The sequence below is a fragment of the Idiotropiscis lumnitzeri genome, chromosome 11, assembly GCF_059441095.1.
Source record: "Idiotropiscis lumnitzeri isolate Australia: NSW breed Sydney's pygmy pipehorse chromosome 11, RoL_Ilum_1.0, whole genome shotgun sequence".
Taxonomy (NCBI): Eukaryota; Metazoa; Chordata; class Actinopteri; order Syngnathiformes; family Syngnathidae; genus Idiotropiscis; species Idiotropiscis lumnitzeri.
This window is the reverse complement of record NC_142401.1, coordinates 17,655,295-17,682,186: the sequence shown is the minus strand read 5'-3', so window position 1 is coordinate 17,682,186 and position 26,892 is coordinate 17,655,295. Positions and strand designations below refer to the sequence as shown.

The following is a 26,892-nucleotide window of genomic DNA, read 5'->3' as shown; positions in this document are numbered from 1 at the left end:
ATATACAGTATATTTTTCCGCCCCAAAAATGATGGATGTTGCAGAATGACATTGGAGATAAAATGAGGTCCAGGGCTTTTTTTCTACAATGTATATCCATTGAGAACAAAGCTATGAGGTAAAGGCCTTCAAAAGGGTGGGTTGGGGGTCTTAGTAAAAACGATAGCGCAGCACATATCCATGTTGTCAGGTAGAACGACGTTACAATATTTTGCTGTGCTTTCGGTTCGGCCCGAATGCGATGAAAGCACTTTTCTCCCTTTGAGGCTTCAGCACGCCACCAATTATTTCACCATGCTGACAAGGTTGCATGCCCCCCCCCTCCCCCCATTTGAGCGAGCCCACCTCCCCTGGCTCCTTTCTGGATGATAAGATTCAGACCCCGAAGCATAACATCGTAAAAACCCAGACCTTGTCAAAGAAAGCGCCTTAAGGGCTCGGAAACTCTTCTTATAGAGTTTTGGGATAGCCCTGATGACAGATCATGGAACCAAAGATTCTTTGCTGGGTGGTATAATAGTAAAATTACGAACACAGAAAAAACAACAGATGTGGTAAAGTACTGCACCTTCAGTAAAAACATACTGTAGTTTAGAGATGTCTTTCTTAAGGAGATTTTGGGGTTTCCAACAGAAAAGACCTGAGTACCAACCATCCCTCTCTGGATGGCAAGATTCCAAACCCAAAGCGTATCACAGTAAACAAAAAATAAAATAAATAAAGAAAATGGTCAAAGAAAGTGCTCAAAGAGCTCAGTGACGCTTTCTTAATGAGTTTTGGGTCAGTCTATAGTAAAGATATTGGAACCAGAAGTTCCTCTCTCGATGATGTCATTCCGGCAGCACTGTGTATCATAGTGAAATGCCAAGACAATCGAAGAGAGCCCCTTAAGCTTCATAGATACAGTTATGGAATATCCAACAGTGCAGCACTTGCTAAGGCAATGAACGCGAAGCTGATGGATGTGGAATGAGAAACAATTGTCGATTGTAAAGTGGTTTGCATGTACTGCTTGCAGCTGGAGCTAAAATAGCCATATGCTTTTCGGCGGTACGTCAAAGCTGTTAAACTGATTCGTTGTAGCATCACCGTGAGATTGCTCAAAACGTGAATTACTTGTAGCTCTACTGTAAGAACCTTTGCGAAGGTAGTGAATGTTCTTTCAAGGTTGCAAACAATCAGCAAACATTCTCCAGATGTTCAGCTGTACTTTTCTTGTCGCACATTTAAAATTTCCTTGCAACAAAAAAAAAAACATTAAAACTATTGGTGAACGTCAAGAGAACATTTGGCGAACATTTACGACCTTGAACGAAATCTGCGAGACTCTCATGGGAGCACGCATTTGCTACCTTCGCCAACACTCGCAAACGATCGCTACTTAGTGGGATATGGACTTGAATAAGCCATCGCTGACCTCTTTAGGCGCTGTCTAATCACATCTTAAATTTTTACTATGATGCTTTGGCATCTAAATCTTTTCATTCTGAATAAACAAGGAATCAATGTGGCGCTTTCCGCATTAAAAAAAAAAGATTAAAGTTGTTCCATTATGCATTTATCTTTATTTTTTTTCGAGAGAGAATTTACTGCTATGCCGTTGTTAATTTGTCACTTTCTAAAAGTCATGACCAATTCGCCCCTCCCCAAAAAAGAAAAAAAGCATTCTTGCATGACGCTTGCCGCGGGAGAGATGTTAAGGACCGAGGTTTATTTATTGATTTTTTGCTGGTTAACTTGCTATTTAAATCCATTTACCTTATTGTGAGTTTATTATGGTGGTAAATGTTTTGTTCAACTGAAATGGGTTCACGGTTTGACTTGGCTTTCTCCTCCTTGTTCGTCTCCTTCTCCTTCATCTCATTCTTCTTTTCCACGAACGCTCCCAATGCCAGTTAAGTATGCACAGTTGGTAGTGCCACTTTTGATGCGTTCTGAGGCAATTTTTGTCGTTTTCCCATTTTGCTGAGTAGGTTGAGATGAACTATTACCCACCGCGTGACCACATCACACCCACGAGGGCCGGACTAAAATCCACCTCCGTACCCTTTTTGGAATTTGTCACCCTGAACCCCCACCTCTCCCCCCAAATATGACGGATTGCTCAGCTCTCCAAATTCGCGTTCACACAAAAGAGGAACATTGAAAATTATATGAAGTCATAAACCCAAGACCCCAGTTTCACTTGACCATAATTGAAGGTACCTTAACTGGGTGTCATTCGTTCCATGACCAAATTCTTAACTCAAAGAACTGATATCTCTAACAAAGTAAAGTGTCATAAATATGTGACTCAGTAAGGCTGCAGTAATTAATGTGTAATAGTCTACATGTGTTGTTTCACCATTTTTGTTCAAATATCTGTTGCTTAAAGTGTTATTAACACAGCATTTTAGCTGCTATTTATTAGCCCATCTATGACATTATGCATTGCGAGATTGGTAGGGATGTGATTGTTTTAAAAGCACAATGTGTATTCTTTGTTTTATGTTGAGTTAAACAGTTAACTTGAACTGGGAGTGCCAATAAAAGAGTTTAAAGCATACGATTGGAAGAATAGAAAGTAACCCTTCGCAATGGAGAGGGCTTTACTGCATCAGTAATATTGTTTATTATTGCAGGAGTGTGTTAAAAACAACCCCCATAAACGCCTCCCCTCATCGACAGTTAAGAAAACAAACGCCCCTGGCCGCTATTTGTGAAAGCAGAATAACCACTCGGCTTGTGCGTTTGGTGCTTAGCGCAGATAACCTTCAGGGCGTTCAGTGGAGTCGTTCTTGAAATAGTGCATTTTGTCAATGATCTGTTCAAGTCCTTAACTGAAGCGGTGTCAAGTGACATCTGATTAGAAGAGTTGTCAGGTGATAAATGAGCAAGCGGCAGATTAATTAAGTGTCACACCCCACCCCCAGTAGCCTGCTAGTAGTTTCATATATCCGTAATCCTGTCTCACCTTTGCCACCGGAGATGCACAATCATTGGCTTGCATGCAAGAAGCCTCACTTATATACGCTATGCATACCTATATGCGGTGTATATATCGAATGAAGTCATGGATTTTACTGTCCATTAACAGATCGCCTGACAGTGTAATTAAAAACAACTCACAGTGATGAATTAATCAACCCCACTCCCAGAAACCCCCCCCCCTCCTCCTCCTCGTGAGTGCGAGATAAGGTAGCGCAGAAGGTTCAGTGGCTATTGAGATATTTTCCAGGTGACAAGTGGCGACGGGCGAGGCAAAGCGAAGCCAAAACGCAAGTGATTGGAAGATAAAACAAAAGTGGGTGTTTGTGTCAGGGGCAAATTTTGTCATTTGGGCCAAGTCAAACCCAGTCATGAGGCTCTCCACACATGTGTTATGTAATGAGTTTAAATGTTAATGCTCATCATCAACTAAAATGTGTAAATCTGGGAAAATTCTCCTACTTCCTGGATTAGAGACTAATGCAAAGCACGGTCGAACTGTGCACATGGTTCTTTCTTTTAGTATTTTGCTATACTTTGCTGAGGTAGATTTAGGTGCAACGGTGTGTTTGTTTAGCGGGGTGCAGAATGACTTGTCCTCATCAATCTGTTGCTCCACATTTAATTTTTGAAGGGTTTTATTTTGGGTTGCTGAAACACAAAATATTAACATTTATAAACAACGTTTGCTCTGTACTGCTGTTCCCAGCTTACGTGTTGCTCTTCTTCGCTCTAGAATGCGCTGGTCCCCTTTTGACACACACGCAAGCAGCGAACGCTGTCCTCTAGTGGTCAGAGTTAGTCATTGCAACTAATGTACAAATAAGCAATAACATGAAACTATCACCATCTTAACATGGCTTGCATTAGTAATCAAAACAAAATATCTATGGAAACAATACAATTCCAAATACAATAATATTGAATATGAATGTATGCCACATTTGCGCTTTTGTGGGAAGGAACAACGACTATAGGCCAATCGAAGCGAGCCTCCCCACATTTCCATTTAAATTAGGGCGGTCAAAACACACGCAGGTGCTTGACAGAAACATAAAGAAAAAACAAGGAAAGGCAAGTTTATTTGTGAAACACATTTCACGTACAACACAATTGTAAGTGCTTGACATGAAACAAAAGCATTCCAGAAAATAAACAAAAAAGGGTCCAACGTCTTTAAAGATCAATCTTAAGGGTTTCTATCGAGCTTGAAAAAAAAGAGAATTATTTCAGTGCACCTTTACTGTCACTGATAACAACATTAATCAACATTTAATATTACATCATAACGCAGAAATGCAGAAAAAAAACTCTCTAACCGATCATTTCATGATACGTATAGCCACACAATTTCTTGTCAATAGGTGAAATATTCCACAGCTGCATCATCACTGCAACTCACACAGTTGGTTGCTTTCCGGTTCAATTTCGTGCATAAATATGAGATTTTTCTTTTTTTTTAATCCTGACATACTACGCATGACACGCTAATTACGTGTCATAGGTGTCGGGTCATTTTTTTCAACTCTTCAGGGGTGGTACTTGGTCATCCAAAACGGCTGCTTCAAAACCAAATATCTGACTTGCTGTTCTCTTCCGGACATTAGTTCTTGAGACGTTTTTATTCTTGTTATGAGCACGCAATTTTGTGTCGATTGGTGAAACTGGTGTCAGAGGCTAATGTTTCAAATGAGGGCCGCTGTTTAACCAACATATTCTGACTTAAAAATAATAGCACGATTTTAGTTATTCTTAAGAATACTACAGCTCAATACAGGTGAAGCAAATAAACAGTGGGCCCTGTTCCACATCACTCTTCCATCTCATTTAGTTGTTAAACGAGCTTGCATAAAAAGGTAGGAGCCATCCCTGAAAAAAAAGCACAAACACAAGACTCCCTGCTGAAAATACACAGATGAGTGGCGCATAACAAAATATTTTGACGTAGCCTCTGAAAGGGAAATTAAACAAGGCCGTCCAAAAATTTCAACTGGCTTCTGTTTGAGGGGAAATAGATTCTTTTTGGCTTGCACAATGCACGTCGGTCTGCCAAGACACTGCGGTCTACACTGCAGATGCGACTGGCAAAGAAAGAGGAAAACCTCATGCAGTGTGTTAACAACAACAAAACACATCTGCATTAATGGTTTCAGTCTAACCCTTTTATGCATGTTTCTTTAGTTCAAATGTTGGGTGACAATGTAATGTAACTTGCCGCATTTTTAAACTTTTAAAAACTAGTCATTTTAAAATATGGTTATAAAGAGAAAGATAATTGAAGGGAAAGTTGATTGACATTAAATTGGCACTTAAATAATAGGTTTGCATTCGTACTAATATGCTCCCCCCTAAAAGTCAGATTGATTTAAGTGATTTAAGTACAATTATTTCCAATGGAGAGTTCGTAATCGCTCCCTTTCGTGACTTCCACCGAGACATGGAGAGAGCGGAGGGGGGCGTGGCCACATTCCTCATTAGAAGAAGGCGTATTTCAATACTAATTTCCTAATTTCCAAAATAAATGGATAACAAAAGGAAATGATAACTAATTTCAGTTTGATGGTCAAAAAATATATAAACTCCGCTTAATATAATTCCATTAAAGAAAGAAAATAAAAATAAGCCTGTAAATAAGGACAGAAATCAGGTCAATTTGACTCCTAAGAATTGAGCCCATAACGATTCAGAGCCTTATGTTGCCAGATACTTTATATTTAGCGTAAAACTACAGTGACAAATGAAAATCAAGAGTACCCGTTAAGGACCATGATTTGGGTTGGTACTCTAGGTCAGGTTTTCGAGCGCCCCTATCCTATATGTTTTTGACGTTTGCTCCAATACACCTAATTCAAATGATCAGCTCATCATCAAGCTCTTCAAAAGCCTCAATTTTGATGGAGGAGGGCGACGCCTCAAGAGCCGTAGTTGGTGACCTCTGTTCTAGGCTACGCTATTGATGTTTGTTCATGTGTTTCCAGCTCTCTAGATCTCTTCAAAGCATGCATGGAGTTTTGGGGTTAATTGCTATCATTTCGTGCTTGACCGAATAGATTTGTCACGGCGAGAGTCAAAGATCACCAACTAAATTTTTAAGTTACTCTGACAATTAGCTCGGCCAACTAACTTGGACATCCAATTACGGGTGTGCTGCCCTCCCGGGGCCTTCATTAACTCCTCTCTTTGCGGCAATGAACGCAAACCTTTTGAAAATTGGACAAGGGTTCAGCGAGTTGACTTCTAATCCTGTTCCATAGGTTCTTTAATGTCTTTTAAACCTACGGGCCTCTATAGAATTCCTGCCACCATCTTTCACAGGCTACACATACATGAAGGCCAACCAATCAAGCTTAATGTAAGCATTTTCTTAATCCGTCATAAATTATTGTATGCCTCAAAAATATTATCGTGAGCAATTTTTCTGTAGTGAAGGGTTTTTCTTCCCAAATCTGCTTGGAAAATGATCGGAACCGACAATCGTACATTGCGCAATTTCATTCCAAATCAAATAGTTCCCACCAGTAACTACTTATAACAAATTAATTGCTCGTCAATCTGGCAGGGGGTGAGGCCCATATTCATGATAAGGTTTCATTTAAATTTATTATCCAATCAGAATTCATATATGTTGTGTTGCTAGGCAGATTTCATAATCCTAGTGGCACGTACAATTTGCCCGAGGCCTTCAGATTCTTCTGTGCTGGCTTCTGTGCTGTGTGAGTTAACGGGCTTTTAGACTTGCTAGACAGTTGCAATAGCCAATCAGATCACAAGTTGGTTCCAGTGAGCCTGCAGGAACGGGACCTTGCGTAAAAGTGAGACAAAAGAATGGGGTCGTTGAAATCTGCCGGGTCTCGGGACACAAGGCACAAATGCGGGACTGTACCGGTTAAACCAGGATGCCTGGTCACATGAAGCGAAATGGAATGATAGCCAAATAGGACGCTGAAGTTACGACAGTTATCGGACACCTCAGATAGTAGCAACTGGCTGTGGATATCTTTTTATGAAGGCGGTGGGGGGTACACACACACCAACACTCAGGCCTAATATGAACAGTTTTACTCCTTTTGAATCAAGAGTGGCAAAAGTCCGCTTATCGGATAGCTTAAATATTATTCTGAGGGATTTTTCTGATCTGTTTTTCATCTTTGTGTGCCCTGCAATTGGCTGGCAACCAGTTCAGGGTGTACCCCGCCTACAGTCCGAAGGTGGCTGGGATAGGATCCAGCATCCCCGCGACCCTTGTGAGGGGAAGAGGCTTAGATAATGGATTGATGGATGGATGGATTTTCCCAGGATGGATGGATTTTCCCGGGGTATGGGGTGTGTTAAGAGGGATAGCCTCCATGCTAAAAATTACAAGTAGAAGAATTTGCCAAAACAATGTGGTCAATATGATAAACTAGTTAAACTAGCTTTTCCATTTCTTCTACTCTACTATTATTCCGCATGCCCTGTGGCACCATGCTGCCACTCACAGGTCAGTCTTGGTACTACGACCGACATCTGGTTAGGAAATGAGATTTACGATTGTCGGTCCAGATATCAATATGTACTTGGAATACTGTGCGGGTCATCTCTAGTGTACCACAAACTAGGTTTGACAAGATTTTACATTTTATCTCTCATGTGTGGGTTCCACGAAATTATTTCATTGGATTAAGATGTTAAAAATTGGTATGTGTGTTTCTAACTACATGTTTAAAAGCCGGATGCCAACATGCAGCATGATGTATGGCATGCGCCATTGGACTTATGGCTACGTACAAGAATGGGCTTGCTTTTGTGGTTCACTCTCCCTTGTTGTTGATTTTTTTCATGTCTGTTATGTCATGTGACATTTAGTTCTTCCTGGGTGACTCACATGCACGAACAGTGTGCTCCCCATCGCTCGTTCTCTCTCACGCTGCGCGTCTTTATGCGAGCGCTTCATGCGTTTATTATTTATGAATGCATGCAAAGCTGCTTCTGCTGAACGTGGGAACCCTACCTCGCTTTGCTGTAAATAATGCATGTGATAAAAACTTGCACTTTTCCAGAGGTATGTGACTGGGCTCGGGGATGGTGGACCCACATCCACAGAAAGTGCCCACCCCCACTCCTTGCTGTCTCTGTCTGCACTTAAACTTTTAGCAGCCCCAAATCCCACCAAAATTGTAAATAAGCAAAGAGAAGCGAGACACATTATTTGAAATCAGTGATCATGCCCAGGCAGTGAGGTGGCTTACGCCTTCTATGTCTCCTATTTTTGATTCGTGAGTGCCTGGGTCAGTTGCTGTAGATTTCTAAATTTGTGATGGCGGCAGCTGTACTTTAAATGGTAAATGATAATAAAATGATTCCATGATTGGGGTAACATTTGAAATAATCAAATTTTTAGTAAAAATGTTTCCTATTAAATGGCAATAAGAACATGTAACAACATTATGTAATGCAAAATATAAATATGTCAAACTACTAGATTAAAAACAGTGACCGCCTAATTTGCTTGGAGCGAAACATTAACATATCTGAAGCTGTTAAGGAAATCTAAACTGTGTGTATTTTGTTTCTGTTACTACTACTAAAAATTCACATTTTTTGGGGGGGCAGATTTAGCAGATCGCACTATGCCTTGATAGACATTGTGACATATTGTATTGCACACCCCCGGTGCAAATCGCAATTTGTTGACCAAAAGTAGACTCAATTTTATTCAATTGAACAAGTAGTTATCGTAATCATCTTAAAATTGTTTTACTAGCACCCCCGATGAGGGCTGCAAGGCGGTCTCCATTTGGCCACGTCACATGGATGGCTGACTACATCAACCGCAGGAGGAGATCTTGCAATTAATCTGTACAACACACATTGCACGCGCCGATCCCAGCGAGTCAGTTTCTGTCATGCACTGTGTACGCTTCGAATGACCCCATTTTTCAGAGAATGAGGGGAACGGCTTCAATTGGCCGGGAGTTGGTTCCGTTCCATCCGACAACGGTGCAAATGCCCTGAATGTGTGAGTCAAGGAAAATCCTAAAAGAAGAAAACTCCACGGATGCGCGCGTTTAGACTGTTCCTTGTGCTAGACTTGCGTTAGGCATGAAAAGAGGGCCCGTAATTTCAAAGTTTGACATAACTTTTTTCTTTGAGGTGTAGTTTTGCTAATCAATAACTTTTGGAAATTTCGTGAGCAATTTACATATTTCACAAACAGCTGGGGCCTATTTTCATTCCCAGCGCAAGTCTAGAACAAAGTGCATTCTAACTGTGCACATGGGTGCAGTTATGTTTATTTTGACTGACTTAGTACAGGTGCAATTGGACATAACTGACGGTGTGCCCCATGGTGGGATGGAACAAATGTTTTCTCGGCCAATCGTGGGGGCATCCATTAATTGCATTAAAATCAGGGCTCTCAGAGTGCCCTAGTACACTGTGCTTCACCTTGCGGAAACAGAAATGCACTTGTTGCAGTCTGTACATGACATTGGCATTGTTGGGCAAGTTACTTCCAAATTGTAATATATTACATGTTACATGTTACATGCATATGAAAGTAATAAATTCCTTTTAATATCTTTGTAGAGAAATTCAGTTACTCCAGTTTAAGGAGGGAGAACATGCAAACCGGAAGGCCAGAGCTGGAATCAAACCCAGGACCTCTGCATTGTGCCGCCCTTGCTGGATGACATATAATTGATAATTTTAGCAAAACGGATAGATAGATTGAAAAGGCATGTGTAATAAAAGCAAAAACATTGTATGTATTGATAAAGTCAAAACTGACCTGATGACAGTTATTTTTTCTTTTTCATGAATATATAAAGTAATTCAAAGTTCAGTTAGCTGTAATTCTTTTTACTCAATGGAGGTTTGAGGTCATTTCACAAAAATAATAAATGAGCGCATCAGACTTTCATTGATGGTGCGTATTGTAGTTTGTCCGATTTGAGGTGCCATAACATGACATCATCGGTCACCGCGCGTCTTCGGCTTTGAGGCAGACAATTTGCATTTTTATTGCGAACGGCCAACGAGAATGACCACTGTTTTATATTCTGCAATTGATGGCACAAAATTCTTCTTTTTACTTATGTATTTTGAGTATGTGTTTTGTATTGTATTTTATGAAACCATGACTGTGTTTGGTGTAGCAGCCAATAACTTCTCAGCCATTGTGAAGAGTGCTCATTGTGTAAATACCAACAAAATTCTGTAAAGTGCGTTCAAACAATCTGCTTCTTCTTTGTCAAAGAAACCCGATTGTGAGGGTAGCTTCTTTCATAGCTGACCCAGTAAGAGTGGAGGAAGGACTTACGTTCATGATTGAAGTCGTGTCACAGTTGTAAATTTATAATGCGTTACCAGACTGAGTAACTGTTATAATATCATTTAAAAAAATTGAGAGTAACTAGTTATATTACTTTGTCACTACCCAAGTGTTAATATATTACTGTACTGTGTTACTTTTGTAACGCATCACCCCCAACACTGTTAACAGGTAAACTGCAAGCTCGCCCCTTGCGGATGAGGTCATCGGCGTGTTTGGCATGAGCAATTGGAGACTGCCAAGCACCTGCACGAACGTGCATCAATGTGTGATGCTTCCCCAGACCCCCGCTCCGCTCTCCACCCCCAATAGTGAGGGATGTGCTATAAAAATTATTTTTAAGATCACGATAATGATTATAATTCTTTCAGTGAATTGATTTCAACAATGATACGCACATTTGCTGTGCATGGAATTTGTCTGCCTGCATCTCGATGAAATACGCCAAAATCGTGCTACACCACCGGTGCTGCACAATAGACCTCCTTTTACTAGTCTAAAATTTCTAATTGTCATCATCAAATTGCAAACGGCGTTTCAGGAGCTCCCAATGTGGCATAGCGCGTCTACCAAATTCACAAACACGCTGAACAAGACCATTGCCCCGGCACAAAAATGACGATGTGCCCCCATTTTACTCCGCCGTATTTTCTCTGACCAAATCGTTAGATGAGTCAGCGACAAGACAACACCTTCCAAACAGAGACTAGACTAGACTTGCGCTGGCACAAAAATGGAGTTTTATTTTAATGCCAAACGCACGGACGCCAGTCCACCAAATTATGGACCCTGGTCTAAACGTGTATTATTAACGTATTTCATTCATAAATATGCAAACAGCGGTCATAAAACCCACTGAATCATTGTATTCTGATCGGAAATCATCCCACTGGGCGCCGCAGCTATGGAGGGGTGAGATTACACAAACTGCCTGCCCTTGCTTGTAAAATTATCAACAACGAGTCTAATCATCCTCCATGCAGGGATATGCCACGTGTGACGTGACAAAAGAATACTTTGAAATTTTTCGCAGAAAGAGGGAACCAAGTGGTGCATTTGGCTCAGACGTGTTGGGTTATGGCCAGCAATCGTTTCAATGAGATATAGGTGTCTTATTTTGGACTTTTAACTGTCATTGCAATGCCGAATAGAGCTGAGGCACAGAATATGTATCTGTCTGGTGTGGCAGGCTTGTTGAAGCTCATAAAACAGACAATAATTCCTACCTTGGAGAAGGAAAAAAAGGGAGCTTTTCAACTTTCTTGTTTTTCCGTCTTCTACTTTATTCCCAATCTTATTTTGACTAGCGCTCACAAGTTTAAAACTGACCTATTTAAGACTTGAGACGACAGCTTCGACACTGCTCACAGTCGCTCACTTTATGCAAATGGTGTTATTATTGCATTTGTGTCTGTGCTGGATTTGGGTCGGGCAAAGACTTTGTTCCACCACATCTGAAGCAAACTGTGTGTGTGCGTGTGGGTGTGTGTGTTACAGAGTTGCTGCATGCACTGCAGAAACAGAGTGATTATTGTGTGTGTGTGTGTGTGTGTTTTAAACACCTGCTTACCATAAACTGTCATCAAAGCAGCTAAAAATGGCAGCGACGGCGGTTGTAATGAATAAGCACGGCAGAAGATTTGCAAAAAGAAAAACACTAAATTAGATTAACGAAAGCACCCTTTACTCAGATAATGAGAGATGATATTGCAAGTAAACTGTGAACTCTACAGTTAAATATGCCTCTGAATTTGAACAAAAGACACAGTTATGGCAATGTGATTGTTCCTTGCATGTTTTTAATGATAACTGTGACGTTTTACAGTAGAAATACACAAAACTACAAGCAATTATCTGCAAATAAACAAATCCCAATACTGGCTTGTTATTCAGGATAACCACCACCTTGTTCAATAAAAATAGATATAACAAGAAATAATCCACAAAAAAAAAAAGTTAATGACATGCTCAGCACTGGTACATTAGTGGCAATATGCGCGTCATGTTTAGTGAAATGACCACTCTCCGTAGTTATTCATGATAACCATCATCATGCACAATCGAAATAAGCGAAACAATGAGAAATAATCCACGGTCCAAAAAATCAGCTGAGATCAGTCATGCACAAACCTGCCGTTGAACAGTGTATGTGTCTTTTGATTAAGTAAAGCTCCTTGCATCAACGAAATGACTCCTCTCGCCTGTTATTTCACCACCACTTGAACAATAGAAATATACAAAATGCAAGTACAATACTTAAAATACAATACTTAAAGCGACCACGCTTCTTTCTTTGTTATTCATGCTAACTAGCATCTTGCACAATCAAAGTAAACAGAACCATAACAAATAAGCCACTTAATAAAACGATTCATCAATGGTGCACGCAGTCTCACATTTGTGAAATGTACGAGTCCTATATTAATGTGATCGTACCTCTAGTCTGTTATTCATTATAACCTCTCAGAATAGAAATGTACCACACGGTAAAAAAAAAAAAAAAAAAAAAAGGACAGGACACACTCAAGGGCTTACGCTGAGTGTTCCTAACAAGTTATATTTTTCAAAAATGACCTCAACAATTTGAAATAAAACACTAATTAAAACAGTACTGCTTGTGTGTTGACAGCCTGTGTTTAAACTTGCGTTTGGTTTGTGTCTGCCCAACTTGTCACAAAGGCGACGTGCAAACAGAAGCTGCCTTTCTTTTGCAGGTGACACCGTCATTAATCACATCTGCCGGCGGTGTCGTGCGCCACACGCTGTTTCTCTTTGCATATTTTAATGTCTCAAACCGAGTTGTTAGCTGTAATTATTTTCTGGGGCTGCTATATAAATCAACAACACACACACACACCCACACCCACACACACACACACCATCAGCCATTATATATGGCTCTGTAATTAGTAACACTTGAATTATTCACTCATTAATATCGCCTTTTAGTTGCAATATTGAACTCTTTTAGCTGCATCGCTAGCCTGCACTGTTGATTACAAAATGATAAAAAGGTGATAATTGATAAGACTGAGCTAATATTAGACCTAATGGATTGCACAGACTATTAGAAGTTGTATGTATTGGAAAAGCACCTTTAGTTTAGGACAGGTCTATCTTAGTCCAGATTGATAGAACAATACCTAGACCTACAAGTTAAATTTGTCACTGTAGCAATACAGTTTGACGTTAAGGGTAGTTTAGTTATTCTTTTGCGACCACTAGAGTGAGCCCACCTATGCTCACCACACTGAGCACTCTGCTTTAGTGTCATGGGTGCAAACATGGTAGCAGTTTTATCAGAGCTGTTCATGTTAATGCTGTCGTAATCTCAAACACAAGACAGGAGCAACGGTAGATCGTTGAAGTTCAGGTTTTAATTAAAGTCATTAAAAGTACTCAAATAATGGAGGGCTGGCCTTAACTTGAGTCGCTTTGCCAGTGTTGGCGCAGCCATCAGTCGGCATAGATGAGTTCCATGTGTCTTATCTGCTCCGTCAGTCAGCAGCAGCTTAATTGTGCCAGCGTGAGGACCCGAGTGAAACACTGTTTATTCTCCGGTGACTTCCATTGCTTTAAAGCGGCCTAATAATTTTCTGCTCCAGCAGACACATTGTCGGATGAAAACGTGGTAATAAAGCTTGAAGATCCACTTAGCATTACTTTGATCTTATTACGGCTTATGGCTGACTTGGGCCTCCGGTTGATGTCAGATGCTTTTCACGCCTTGGAATAGGCATTCAAATGAGTGGTGGCAAGCAACACGTATGGGCCAAAAGTGCCTTTTGTTTTCTTTTCTTTTTTTCTTTTTTTTTGGAAAAAGGCGACTGCTGCGGGGCCAAATAGTGAGACAAAATTGCTGAATCTGTTTTATCTTTAACACGCAAATGAATCCAAAGCAAACACAACATCATAAATAACGAGTGAAGAATATGCTAACGCACTTCAGTGACGATGAAAGCCTTCTTAACCCTTATGGTTTCTGTCTTGCCAACAGTTAAATATGGGATGGAATTCAGCCAACTCCCAGCCAATCAACATGACTCATTAAAGTTAATACTTTCCTACTCCCTTTCGAACATGTATGTCTAAAGTACTATCAATGGGTCAACCACTCTCTCTTTCACTCGTAGCGCTCATGTGATGATTACGTATTTCTGTTTGTGTGTTTGATTGTTTTTTTTTTGTTGTGGGTGTGGTTGCCTTTCTTGTACTTTGAAAAAAAAATTTTCATTTTACATTCATTTCATATGTTCGAAAAAAAATACAATAGCATGGAAAAGCATCATGACGTGAATCAATGGCGTTTTTATAAGGATTTTAAAAAAATATTTTTTTATTTATTTTTTTTAAGAAAAGACGCAAGAAGAAATGGTGTTGTGATTTTGGGGGCCACATATACACAAACAACCAATCATAGTCATGCAGTCGTGCTAACCACTAAAGCATCGTGCTGCCTGTCTTTTCAAATGGTACATCGCAAAAATCTTTGCTAGTCTTTGAAGCAAGAGGGATTGGTAAAGTGGTTTCCCATGATGTAATGCTTTAGCTGTCCCAATCCCTTTTGTCCATATCATGTAGCTCAGGTGCCTTTCCCGTGTGGTCTCTCCTTCAATGCGGACAATAGCTATGATATGTAACAATTTCAACAATGACAAGTGCAAAACACACACACACACTTCAAAAGGCAGCGCATCCTAAAAAGATTTCAGCGAGGAGCGATTTCCAGTCGGATTGGAATGACAGCGTGATCAGCAAAGCGTGTCGCTTAAATCCCCGGATGAATGCTCCGAGGGAGCGACCATTTCCATAAAGTGATGGAATTTCCACCCCGAGCGTGTTTTTGTACCGCCAAATCCCGTGCAATCCTGCAAGACAGCTGCAGACAAGAGAACAGAGAAAGAGACGGGGGACGAATTTCACTTCATGCGACAGCCCGTCGTGGGAAAATCGAGAACGGCGAGGAACAGATGAGCATCACACAGCCCAGCAGGGGCAGCACACAGAATTTGTGAAAAAAAAAAAAAAAATGGAATAGTGTGTGTAATTTGCCGCCTAATTAACAATGTGGCATATGGCTGACTTGGCAGCGGGTTTGTATGCAATTACAAAGCTGTTGGACGTGCATAGAAAATGAGAAACTGGAAAACAAAGACATCCTCCTAAAACTTTTAACTGCATGTTTGGCCATCTCTCCATTTTCTATATCGCGTTGAGGGTTGCGATAACTGAATCCTGTCCCTGGTGGCTTTGGGCGAAAGGCTGACTGCAACCTTGACTAGTTGTCAGTCAGACAAAGAGAAATTGAGCTGCAGTGTGAACAACGTCATCGAGACAGACATTCATTCTGCCGCAAAGCCGACAAACGGCATGCATTTAACTTTTTCTGACTTTACTACGCGCATTTATGACGACCATGAAGGAGGCTATCGTAATGTTTCAACTGACGCTGTGAAAGTAGATTTACACTACTCACAAAAGGTTAAAGACCTTTTCGCACTGTACTCACTCAGTCGGAAAGGAGTGTGTGGCGGTGAAGAAGGACGAGGGTGCTCCGGTTGCCAGCTTGCCCATATTTGGAAGTGTCGACGTAGCAGAATATTGCTGCGAGTTAAGGTGCAAAATAGACCGCACTTCGACGGGACGTATATTTAATTCTTGCAAAAGCAAGCCCTGTCTTTGCTCATCGCAAGAAAGAGGACGAGGGAATGGTGCTTACTTTACTTACCTGGCTCAGTGGGAAATTTTAAACACATTTGTGAGCTCCATTTCCATCAAGACCGACTCAAGGTTAATTTCAGGCCAAGCAGGGTCACCTGGCTTCTTAAACATGTCATCATCTCTCGTTTGTCCCAAAATTCATGACACAGAGACACCGCATATATTAAGGCTCCATTATCCTCATGACGTTACCGGTGATTAAGTCCGCCAAAATAGCACTGAATGACTCTGCCATATTCCTCTCCAAAGGGAGGCACCTTGGCCGACTTGTGAGGAAGAGGAAGGATTCGGTTTCGGTTCCGGCTTCCTGTGTGGAGTTTGCATGTTCTTGGTTTCCTCCCACATCCCCAAAACATGCACGGCAGGTGGATTTAACTCTCAAAATTGTCTCTAGGTGTGAGTATGACCGTGGATGGTTGTTTGTCTTTGTGTGCCTTGTGATTGGCTGGCAACTAGTTCAGGGTGTCCCCCCGCCTACTGCCCGAAGACAGCTGGGTTATGCTCCAGCACGGCCGCAACCCCTGTGAGGAGAAGCGGCTTAGATAATGGATGGATGGATGGCGTCTTGCCATCGCGGCAGATGTATTTCCAGATGTGACGCACTCCCCGGCAATGCCCGACCCTCTCCACATACCGGATGTATGGCTTTGTCGATGGCACGCTGCTAAGCACAGTGTGATAAGCGCTTAAGGATAATGAGTTTGAGGGTAAAATTTCCAGATGAACTTAAAATGCACTTTAACCTTGCACTTCATTTGACCTTTTGTAAACCTTTAAATGTCCAACAGTTTAGTATTTCAGCACTTGCTGCACAGCTTGCTGTTCTCTAACAGGAAGAGAAATGGAAAAATTCACAACAGGTGTTTGATCCGTGCAACTTTCCAACGACGTCCATTCCTCTTCCTTTTGTAGTGTGGCTGTTTCTAATATATTGGATCTCTGTCAGTACACTCAGGGATGATATTTGGAACAGCTCTTGGTATGATACCCCCCATTGATATAATCATAATTTATGCATCTAACAGAGCTGCTAACCTCGTTTTGTTGTACTGCACAGTCAAGTGTGATTGTATTCTAAAAATAGCATTAATGTATTTATTCACATGTCGTTTGTGTTTCCGCTCTAGTGTGGATTTGAATTTTTTACTTTTTTTTTTTTTACTGTAATACCCTCACATGTGAGGAAGTTGCGCCACATTCATTGATGCACAGCACAACAAACACACTCATACACAAGCTGTTGTCCGCCGCGGCTCACGTCCAGGCTCTCACACGCAGACTTGCCATCATCATAAACCAGCACAGCAGGCCCCTCCACTAAAAGGCACAAACTGTATATGTATGCAACACAAATACAATATTTACATTTAGAATGGGTTATTAAGGTGGGTTTTTAAATTATATTTGCAAAATATGTTTGAACGATACAAAAAATTATTAGTGACGTAACTTCAGTCGGACCTGACTACATTTATTGCATCGAAGCATTGAAACATTACAGTTAGGCGTAATGGGACTAGAAACATTTCTGGTTCAGGAAATGGCCAAAATCCCAAGCCATGTAACTTGCTGCCTCCCATTGCGTTTGCGGCTGCACTGAATGTAAGTAGGCAGGAGTACAGGGCTCTGGAGGAGGTGTTAGGGTCTTCGCGCTTGCACTCCCCTGGTGGACTGGCTTGATACGGTGCTTCTTTGGATGTGACTGAGCAGAAAAGCCGGAGCATTTAGCTCCACGAGCCAATATTAGGCTCAGACCTGTTGGAAGCTCAAACCCCTGGGGAAGTGGGGAGGCAGAGGTCATTTTTTTTTGTTGCTGTCGCTGGAGTGCTTCGACACACTTGGCGAGCTCCTCTTTCTGTTTCCGTCCCCATGTTTTTTTTTTTTTTTAAATCTCCTTTCCTCCGTGGCTGCGCAGTAAGGTCTGTTTGAGTCACACGCTGACCCCTCAGCATGGTCCACGCCACCGGACACACGGTACAACACAGCATGGATCAGAAAGCTGTCCCAATACATCATCGCAAGAGGGGAGCAGTGAAAGTGGTGGGCGTGCGGGGCGGCCTCTGTGTGCAGGCAGCATGGCAGACCTCATTTTCGAACATGGAACCTGCTGGAACGACAGCATTTTCCTTTGGAGTATACGATTCATACTGGTGAATTAGAGTCCCTGTGTCATATATTTTTTCTAGTCTCAATTGGCAATAAAAACTGCGAAAGTGACTGATTATTTTTTGTTTTACACTCAGTCAATTTTTGATTGCCTAGTGAAAATTGAAAGAACTAATAACCAAACTGATTTAATTCGGTCATTGCTGGAAATGGATTTCTCTTTCAAACTATGAAATAAATGGGTTGTTTCATCATAGAATGATTTCTAACATACTTGATTATTTTCATGCTTTTTCACAGCAAATGCTCACAAAGATCATTAAACACCATTCTTTCGCTCTGCACACATTAGATAGAGTAGGCAAAATATCTCGGTAATTTAGCGGCGCCTCTCTGTTTAGGATACTTGCTTTCAATTGGGGCTCATTTGGGTAAACTCCCCAGTAGGACTTTGAACAAAGTACAAACCATGGAATGCACTCAGAATGCCCTTTTTTTTTTTTTTTCAAAAATCAAAATGCCTGTTTACTTTTTCTATTTCAGGCTTGGGTCCAGGTGAGTTTTTATTGTACATCTTGCTGTGATAGATACGTTCACCCAATTTCAGGTCGATCTGACAAACTGGTATTAGGGGCTATTTTTTTCCAAACTTCCCACGCAGTGTGACTCACTGAGTTAGGAGATTTTAGATTAGGTGCCATTAGATTATTAGATTAAAATCTATCATATATACCAAGATACACATTTCTGCTGAAACTGACAAATATTCAGGCTGTAACCAACATGAAAACCAGAGAGCTGTTTTAAGGCTTAAAAAGTTACTATTCAATGCGATGAGGTTTGGGGTGTCAAAACTGGTTAGTTTTTCCAAGTATGCGGAAGCCCACCAAAAGGGCATATGTGAGAATTATAATAATAAAGTTCTTTAAAGTCACTTTGGGAAAGATTAAAAAATAATGGTCTCAGTAGATGAATAAAGAAATATAGATAAATATATATTTTTTTTAATTTCCGGCCAGCACAACCACCTGTGTTGGTCCCTTCCGGACAGCAGCCCATTCCTCGGAACAGCATTAGGAAAAAAGCGCTAGGGCTGTGCAATTAATCAAAGTTCAATAATCAATAATGATAACAATTACAATTTATATATATATATATATATATATATAGATAGATTGATTAGTGTTTTTTGGAATTGTTGGACCAGTAATTTACTTTTCTTGGGGTGACTCATATAAGAATACTATCAAAAATCAGTACTTGCTATTTGCTTTAATTAAAAAACAAAAAACTAAAATAAATAAATAAATAAAAAAAACGTGAGTGGGCGTCGACCTTCTGCCTAAATGACACCTCCAAGTGCCATTTGTTCTAATCAGGAAAAATAAGTAAACCAGCGTCAAGATCAGCTTCCAGTCCATATGTACAGCAATTTTCATGATGAAATTATAACTATTTAGGGTGTAGGAGAGAAATGCACACCGGTAATGTGGCATAATAAACATCAATAATCTTGTTTTGAATTCGCAAAGTGTAATTTTCTTATTTTCATGTATAGTATGATAGTTAACATCATGAAAGTTAACATCAACTAGAAATGTCAATAAATAGCCTGAAGCCTTGATGATCTGCTAAACCGCTACTTGACTTCAATGCCATCATACAGCACTCGTATCACAAATGTATTTTTTTGTCTTTTTTTAGTACTCTAGATACAAAAAAGGAAAACACACAAATCAAAAGGTAATGCAACATAGAGGAACAGCTTCATGCACTTCTGCGCGGACATCAGTTTGTGTTCCTCTCGACTGGAAATCATGATAGTGGGCTTTGTACAAACTAAAGGTCCTGTCTATAAAAAATCAAAAGCAAAGTAAGGTGACATCTAGCTTGCAGGAACAAAGCTGTATTTACCGCGAGATTAGTCAATGCTACACAGTAGTCATAATAATTTAAGAAAACAAATGTAATCACAGCAACATAAATAAATAAAACACAGCAAAAAAAAAAAAAAAAAATATACCAAAAAGGTGCAAAAAATATTTGTACTTTTTTGTTTTAAAATCGTGCCCCTTCCTCCCATAGTTCAATTGAAAGTAGAAGGGGAGCACATCCAACCTCTCGGCTCCAACAAACAGATTCCACGTCACATTTGTACACATTGCCTGTTTCTCAATTTTTTTCATTTTAAGTCAAAATTAAATAAAAAAAACAAAACATGAATGATGCTCGTATCTTGAAAACTCCTAAATTGGGTCACTTGTAAGACAAGGGCACCACTGTGATATTGGGTAAAGCAAGGATAAAGCAACCCCAATTAACACAAATTCCACATGACACAATAGATTTCACTTATAATTACACTGTACAGTTTAGTTTTGTTTTATTACGAATCTTGTATAACTGCAGAGGAATTCAATGTGCTGGGTGGAGCAACTGAAAGAGTGCCAAGCGGCTTTTTTGCGCTGGTATGTAATGAATTGGAAGTTTTTATGATACACACACATTTACAAACACATGTACGCACACACACGCACGCAGGCACATGCACGGGCACTCACACAAAATTGCAGTACATCCCTCAGGCAAGGCAAACACTCCTTATGATGTTAAAAAAGGCTTTCAAGGCGGATGGCAAATTGATTTTATAGGCCGTCAAGAGTTAACCTCCGGGTCAGTGAACCGAATTGAGTACCTGAGTGTCGCATGTAAGCACACAAAATAAAGTACACTTTCCAGCTCATATTAGCCTTATTCAACTTTATCAACCTACAGGTCTTTAGGTTTTTCCCATCCCCAAGATACAACATCGATAGCATGTGGTTGACTCAAAATTAGGTTGACCATCCTTTGATTTTGCAAAAACGAGGACACTCGGCCCGGCCTCGAGTTGCTGAAATGATACTCAAAGATGCCATACATTCGAACTCAAATAATTTTAAAAGTAGGGCTGCACAATATTGGGAAAGCATGCACTATGCCATATGGGTGTTGCATATTGCAATATTTGATATTATTAATCAATTGAAGATGCACCTAAAGAAATGACATTGCTGTTCATTAATGAAGGAAATATACACGTTTTATGCAGAAAAATATAAATATATTATCATCCTATTGAGTTATTTAGTCTTAATTATGCCCCAAGATTGCAATGCACATTTAAGGTTATATCTGATTGATCAACATGAGATTGATAAATTCAAGAATAAAATGCTTTATGAATTTATTCCATATCTTTTGCATGCTGAATGTCCCATTTTCATTATTTTCAATATGTTGTGCGCCCTAATTTATGCCTCCTCTGTATGCTCAGACAACAAAAGAAAAGAAAACGAAAAAAAAACACAATAGTAGCTGTCGTTTGAAGTCTGACTTAAATATGACAGCGTTTTAAATAATTCCATTGGAAATCCAGTTTAACAAAATATGTTTACCATTTCAGTGTGAAAAAAGTAAAGAATAAAAAGAGTACTTTCACTAGGATATTAATTTAACATAAAACTAAATGTCACTTCAGTCCTGAGTTTTCTTTCTTTGAATTGTATTCTTCTCCATCCCGTGTTACCAAGTCTAACAATTAAGGAATTCAGTCAACTTTGCAAATGGACTCCTCATACAACTTTTTGGTGTTTTTATGTGTCCATATGAGCTTTGAGATCGCCGGCCGCCCGTCACCTCTTTTAGACTTTGAAATAAGTACGTGAGCCTTGCGCACTGTTACCTTTTTCATGGCTTGTCACTGTCCTCAGCTCCAAACAATAATTGTAATGCACCTCTCAGTCCAGTGTCTTCAGATGCAGTGGTGAATCACAGACGCATTAACAGGATGTTGTATCGCTTGCTTATTTAACCAGGGTTTCATTCCATCCCATTTCAGCAGCAATTTTTTTTTCTTTGGCACTCACACATGTAAATGAACACACCAGCTCAACACACTTGTCCCAAACCAAACCTCAATTGTCTACGTCACATATATATATATATATATATATATATATATATATATATATATATATATATATATATATATTATATTTCCTGATGGCCATGAGAGACACTGCATCTTAAGGCCCCATCAACTCAGTCAGTGATTTGTCTGTGATGTCACACATTTTGCGTGACGGCGTTACGGGCTGTCAGCACCAAGGCAGAACGACTTGGCCCGCGGCTTTGCCGCGTGTCATCTTCCGGACGTCTCCGCAGCATAGTCGTGCGACGACGTTTAGATGAGTCGTAAACAAAAGTGTTTTTTTTTTTTTTTCGCCCCGTGGCCACAACCAACCTCAAGCTCCATATCATCTGGAAACGCTTTCCCTGGCACTGGCCCGTGTACTTTGGGCGACATTTCATGTTCCGGTGTGTCGCAAGCACGTGCGTCTCACTGCTGTCGTCATTGTCTTTAGATCAGGCCTAAAACAACAAGCTTTTCGTTTTCAGAATATTGTCTAATCTAAGTTATATATTTTTTCAGTTGTTAACCGTTCGTCAAGGCATTTTTGTCGATCAGATCAGTTCATAATTCACATAAAAGGATGGAGATCTGTTTTCATCGCACAAATATTGAAGCCAATGCTCAGCAAAGGAGTTGAATCAATTAGTACTTCTACTTTTTACCAGTTACATTTTTTACGTACTTAAGTAGAATGTATGAATACTTTTGCCACCTCTGGCTAGAATGAGCCTCATAATAAATAACCATGTTATGTTATTGTGCTTATAACAAAAATAGGTCAGGATCAAACCACACGCTTTTCCGCCTCCGACAACAACATTCCAGCAAGGCATTCAGCGCCAGCTCGTTATCCCAAAAAAACAAAGTGGATTAAGTGAAAGAATTATAAATAAATAAAAATAGAGCGCTTGCACATAACAAGGCAGGCAAGTGTTTTTTTTTTTTTTTTTGTTTTTTTTTACAAGACATAAAATGCGTTAGGAGGCACAACAGGCGACATAAAGCACACATTTACAAAGCATGAATTGAAAATAAAAAGAGATTGTGAATTGGAAGCACAATTACCGAGTAGCTACTATAAAGCCTCGGTACGGATCATAAAACCACAGCTAATTGTGCTTTTTTTTAAATTCATATCACATCAGCTTCACATCATTGACCTAAAGCTTGTAAAGTCGTGTAATGTATGAAGAGCGAGTGGTGGGAAGCAGTACTGTTTGCCTGATTGCAATCGTAACTGCAACACTTGTGGTTTGGACAATTGTATGCTTCCTACTTAGTGGGAAGCATTTTGGCTTGCAAACCGCATCACCGGAACATGAGCCTGGAGCTGAGCAAGCCGCCAGAATTCTGTTTTAAAAAATATATACAAATATTTCGTTTTATATTGGCCTATTTCCTTCTTTTTATAGTGCGATTTCTAAAAATAAACAAATTAATCTGTGAGTCTGGCCCTTCTTTTTATATGTGTCAGTCAGACGCTGCTCAGGTTGCTGCGTACCAAATTATGAAGAAATTGTGTGGCTCCCACTTTTTGTTTTGTTGAACAAATTGTCACTGAGAGTTTTCATAAAGGCTACAACATTGTGACTTTTATATAAACTGACTGCTGAAGTGTAATTGGATCAAACTCTGGCTTAATTAATTGAGGAGATGACAAACTGCACACAGGATGGCGGAAAAGTATTATTAAATGAGTTTAGGATTTTTGTGATGAGCCACCTGGTCTCTGCGCCTCATCCGTCAGCCGAAATCGTTTCTCTGATAAGCGTCCTCCATCGGGCCACCTGAACACAACCGCGTTCAACATGGATTTAAATCTAATTTGGGTTTAAACTAAAAATATGCATGGCAGTTTTAATTTCGCAATGGTTGGCTTTTGTCAAGTGTTAATAAACAAATGGACGGCTAGTAGAAATGAATCCAATTGTGCAAGTTAAATAAATTGAAATAAATAGAAACACATTAATCTTTTCTGGCCTACTCGAAAGAATAATGTAATATGTTTTTTAAATATGAAAAATAGCACTCTCTAATATTAAGATTTATAAGAAATTGCGATATTAAGAACTGGGCAGTTTGACTTTTCTCTTTTACTTAAATTCAGTGGGCATTGTGCTAGTCCTTTTGGTGTTACCTTGGCAAGACAAAGACTGAATTGCACAAGGAGAAGAGTAAGATCCCTCAATAAGCTTCAATAATAGTCTTTTTGTTGTTGTTGCAAAGGTTAAATATGCATTTGTGAGAATTTTACAATTGGCTGTCTTCATGTGTTGCTCCACCATTTGTGTTCAAATATTTGTCTCTTAAAGAGTTACAACCAGAGATGCACGAGGGATTTTTTCCCCCCAACCCACCGACCTCATGGTTGAACTTAAAGACTTGCGGCACGCCCATGCAAGCTTTATCGTTGATAGGTGTTGATGTCATTCTACTGAATTAAATGTTTTCTTTTTGTTTTTTAAATTTTCAGTTTTTATTTTCTAATTAACAAATACCAGGGCGAGACAATGACAGCTTATTAGAACAATACTATTAACTGTTTTACAACAGGCGTTCAATTTATATTTAACACAATTGAATTGCATGGCCCGTTGGAAAATTTTCAAGCGATGAGCTAGCTTGCTAAACACAGTTTTCTAGGTGTCAACTCTTTATTTGATTTTTTTTTGCACCTCGCCAACGACTAAAGAATTTCAGTCCATGCAAAACTGGTGTTCGCACGGTTTCGTTGTCGTTGTCGTCCTTATTTTCCATCAGCTCCCAACATCTACAAACAGGTCTCGGAAATAATAACCCAATCAGAACAGATTTGACAGTGTTTTACAAGAAATTGTATAAATTACAGGACATGTTTTGACTTTTAATATCACAAGTGGAACGAGCGTAAACCTAAAGCTCCCAAAATCTCCAACTTATTCCCTCAGGAATTCAGTAGTCGTGTTCCACACTCTGTGATCGTAACTCCCTCTATAAAATGCATCAACTCTCTCATCTGACTCCAACGAAGAGCCTCTGGCAGTCAGTACAAAGGCAGTCACGGCAAAATAAAATAAATAAATAAATAAAATACCATCCCCTCATTTGCCAGTGCTTGCAAGGGAAGCAGGCAGTTAATCTCTTTCTGTGAAAAAAAAAAAACATGCATTGACTAATTTGAGTTGCAGCACTGGAACACAGTTCAAAGTCAGAGCTGTGATTTGATTCTCACATGAGAGAGAGCGAGAGTCCAACAGGGCAGTGGTGCTGGCAGTGAGATAAACCACTGATTGGACCGCTTGTGTTGAGTTCTCCACGGGGCTCTCACTTGGAGGTGGAGAGCGCTGCCGACCAAAGACGAGTGAGAATACTTGAAGACCTCCTAGTGCCGGCATAATAAAGCATCTTTTGAGGACCGCGGCATCACCCTTCAGTATCACCTTCTGACAGAATAGAAAGCAAAATGTTCAAGGAGGCATAATATCTATTATCCCCCCCCCCACACACACAATTTAAAAAAAGCTCCCAGGTGTTTTACTAACGTATCTGTGACATACATTCATCAAAATACCCTCGTTGGAATGAGTGTGCAGCTTAATTTAAATAAATATAAAAATGATACAAACTGATAGATCGAGTTGGTGGTATTTAAAGCCTCCTTAAAGTGAATTCAGAGATTCACCCACTATCTAAAAATGTAAATACCATTATTTGCATCAATGATTTCAGCTCAATTGGCCAGCACAAATATCAATCTTCCCTTTGGATTGTCTGCTGGCGTGACCACTTTAGAGTGCCTCATTGTTGGCCGTGACGCCGAGAAAATAAGCAAGAATTTTCTTTTTTAGTTTGACTTTGGGCTGTTTGTATTTGTTTGTGAACAGTAAATCAAAGCATTGTATGATTGTTTCTTGAATTGTTGATACAAAAAGACTCCAGCTGATGCCTTCTATATACTTGTTCGTGTCCACAAGCAAACAGTGTGCGGCGAATAGTTGACCATTACTGACCAGTTTCCTTTTTCGTCACAGAATGAGAGTGCGGGACCTGCGGGGAATGTGCAGAAAGGTTCTGCTGCTGATTGTCTGCATGCTGTCTCTTTGGGGACAACTGAGCAGCGCGTCATCGCATCGGAGCCACATCGGTATGTCCCTGCATGATAAGATTTACCTACAGAGTGAATGGTGATATTACAGCTACTGGCGTTGCATATTCACAGGTACCAATTTATTTGCTGATTTTCTTTTTCTTTTTCTTTTTTTTGTTCAATATTTTTTAATATATAATTTCTATTTTGTTATACGGAATGGAAAGAATTCGGCATCTCTGCATTTTTAATATATGTCAAAAAGCAAGAGTCATATTAAAAAACGAATAAAATCCTCCTATTCCACAAATCTTTAAAGACTATTGTACTATTTTTGTCATAGAATAAAGACGTCTTTTCTGGAACAAAGGACTAAATCTTACAAGGCTGAAGTCTTGTTTGTTATTCACTTAATAAAATATGACTCTTAAAAAAAATGATAGTATGAATGATTTTTCTTGAAATTTCTTTTTTTTTTTTTTCAAATACAACTTTATTAAATACTATATTACAGCAGGTGTTGTTTCTCTAAAAAATTACTAATTTCTTTTTGCAACATCTTTTTCCTAAAAAATAGGCATCTCTTTTTCATTCCTGTAACATTTTGTGGTCTGCGCCAGTCATGTTATTTTTTTTTTGTTCCCTTGTAATGGTTATACCTTACAAGTTAGAAAACCTCTACTTTAAGGTCAGCAAATGACTCTGTCAAAAAGCTGATTCCCACATGACGACCATTTCTGACGACTACACATTGATATTTAATAA

General features: G+C 39.7%; 1 protein-coding gene across 1 annotated transcript in view; it reads left to right on the top strand.

Moving 5' to 3' along the window:
- Positions 1-26,892, top strand: part of tafa3a (TAFA chemokine like family member 3a) — a 95,907-nt gene that overhangs the window by 28,676 nt on the left and 40,339 nt on the right. Inside the window, exon 3 of the mRNA XM_088309005.1 lies at positions 26,072-26,184. Within this exon, the coding sequence (XP_088165131.1) occupies positions 26,073-26,184 (112 nt within the window). The 5' untranslated portion in view covers position 26,072. The remainder of the gene's footprint in view (positions 1-26,071; positions 26,185-26,892) is intronic.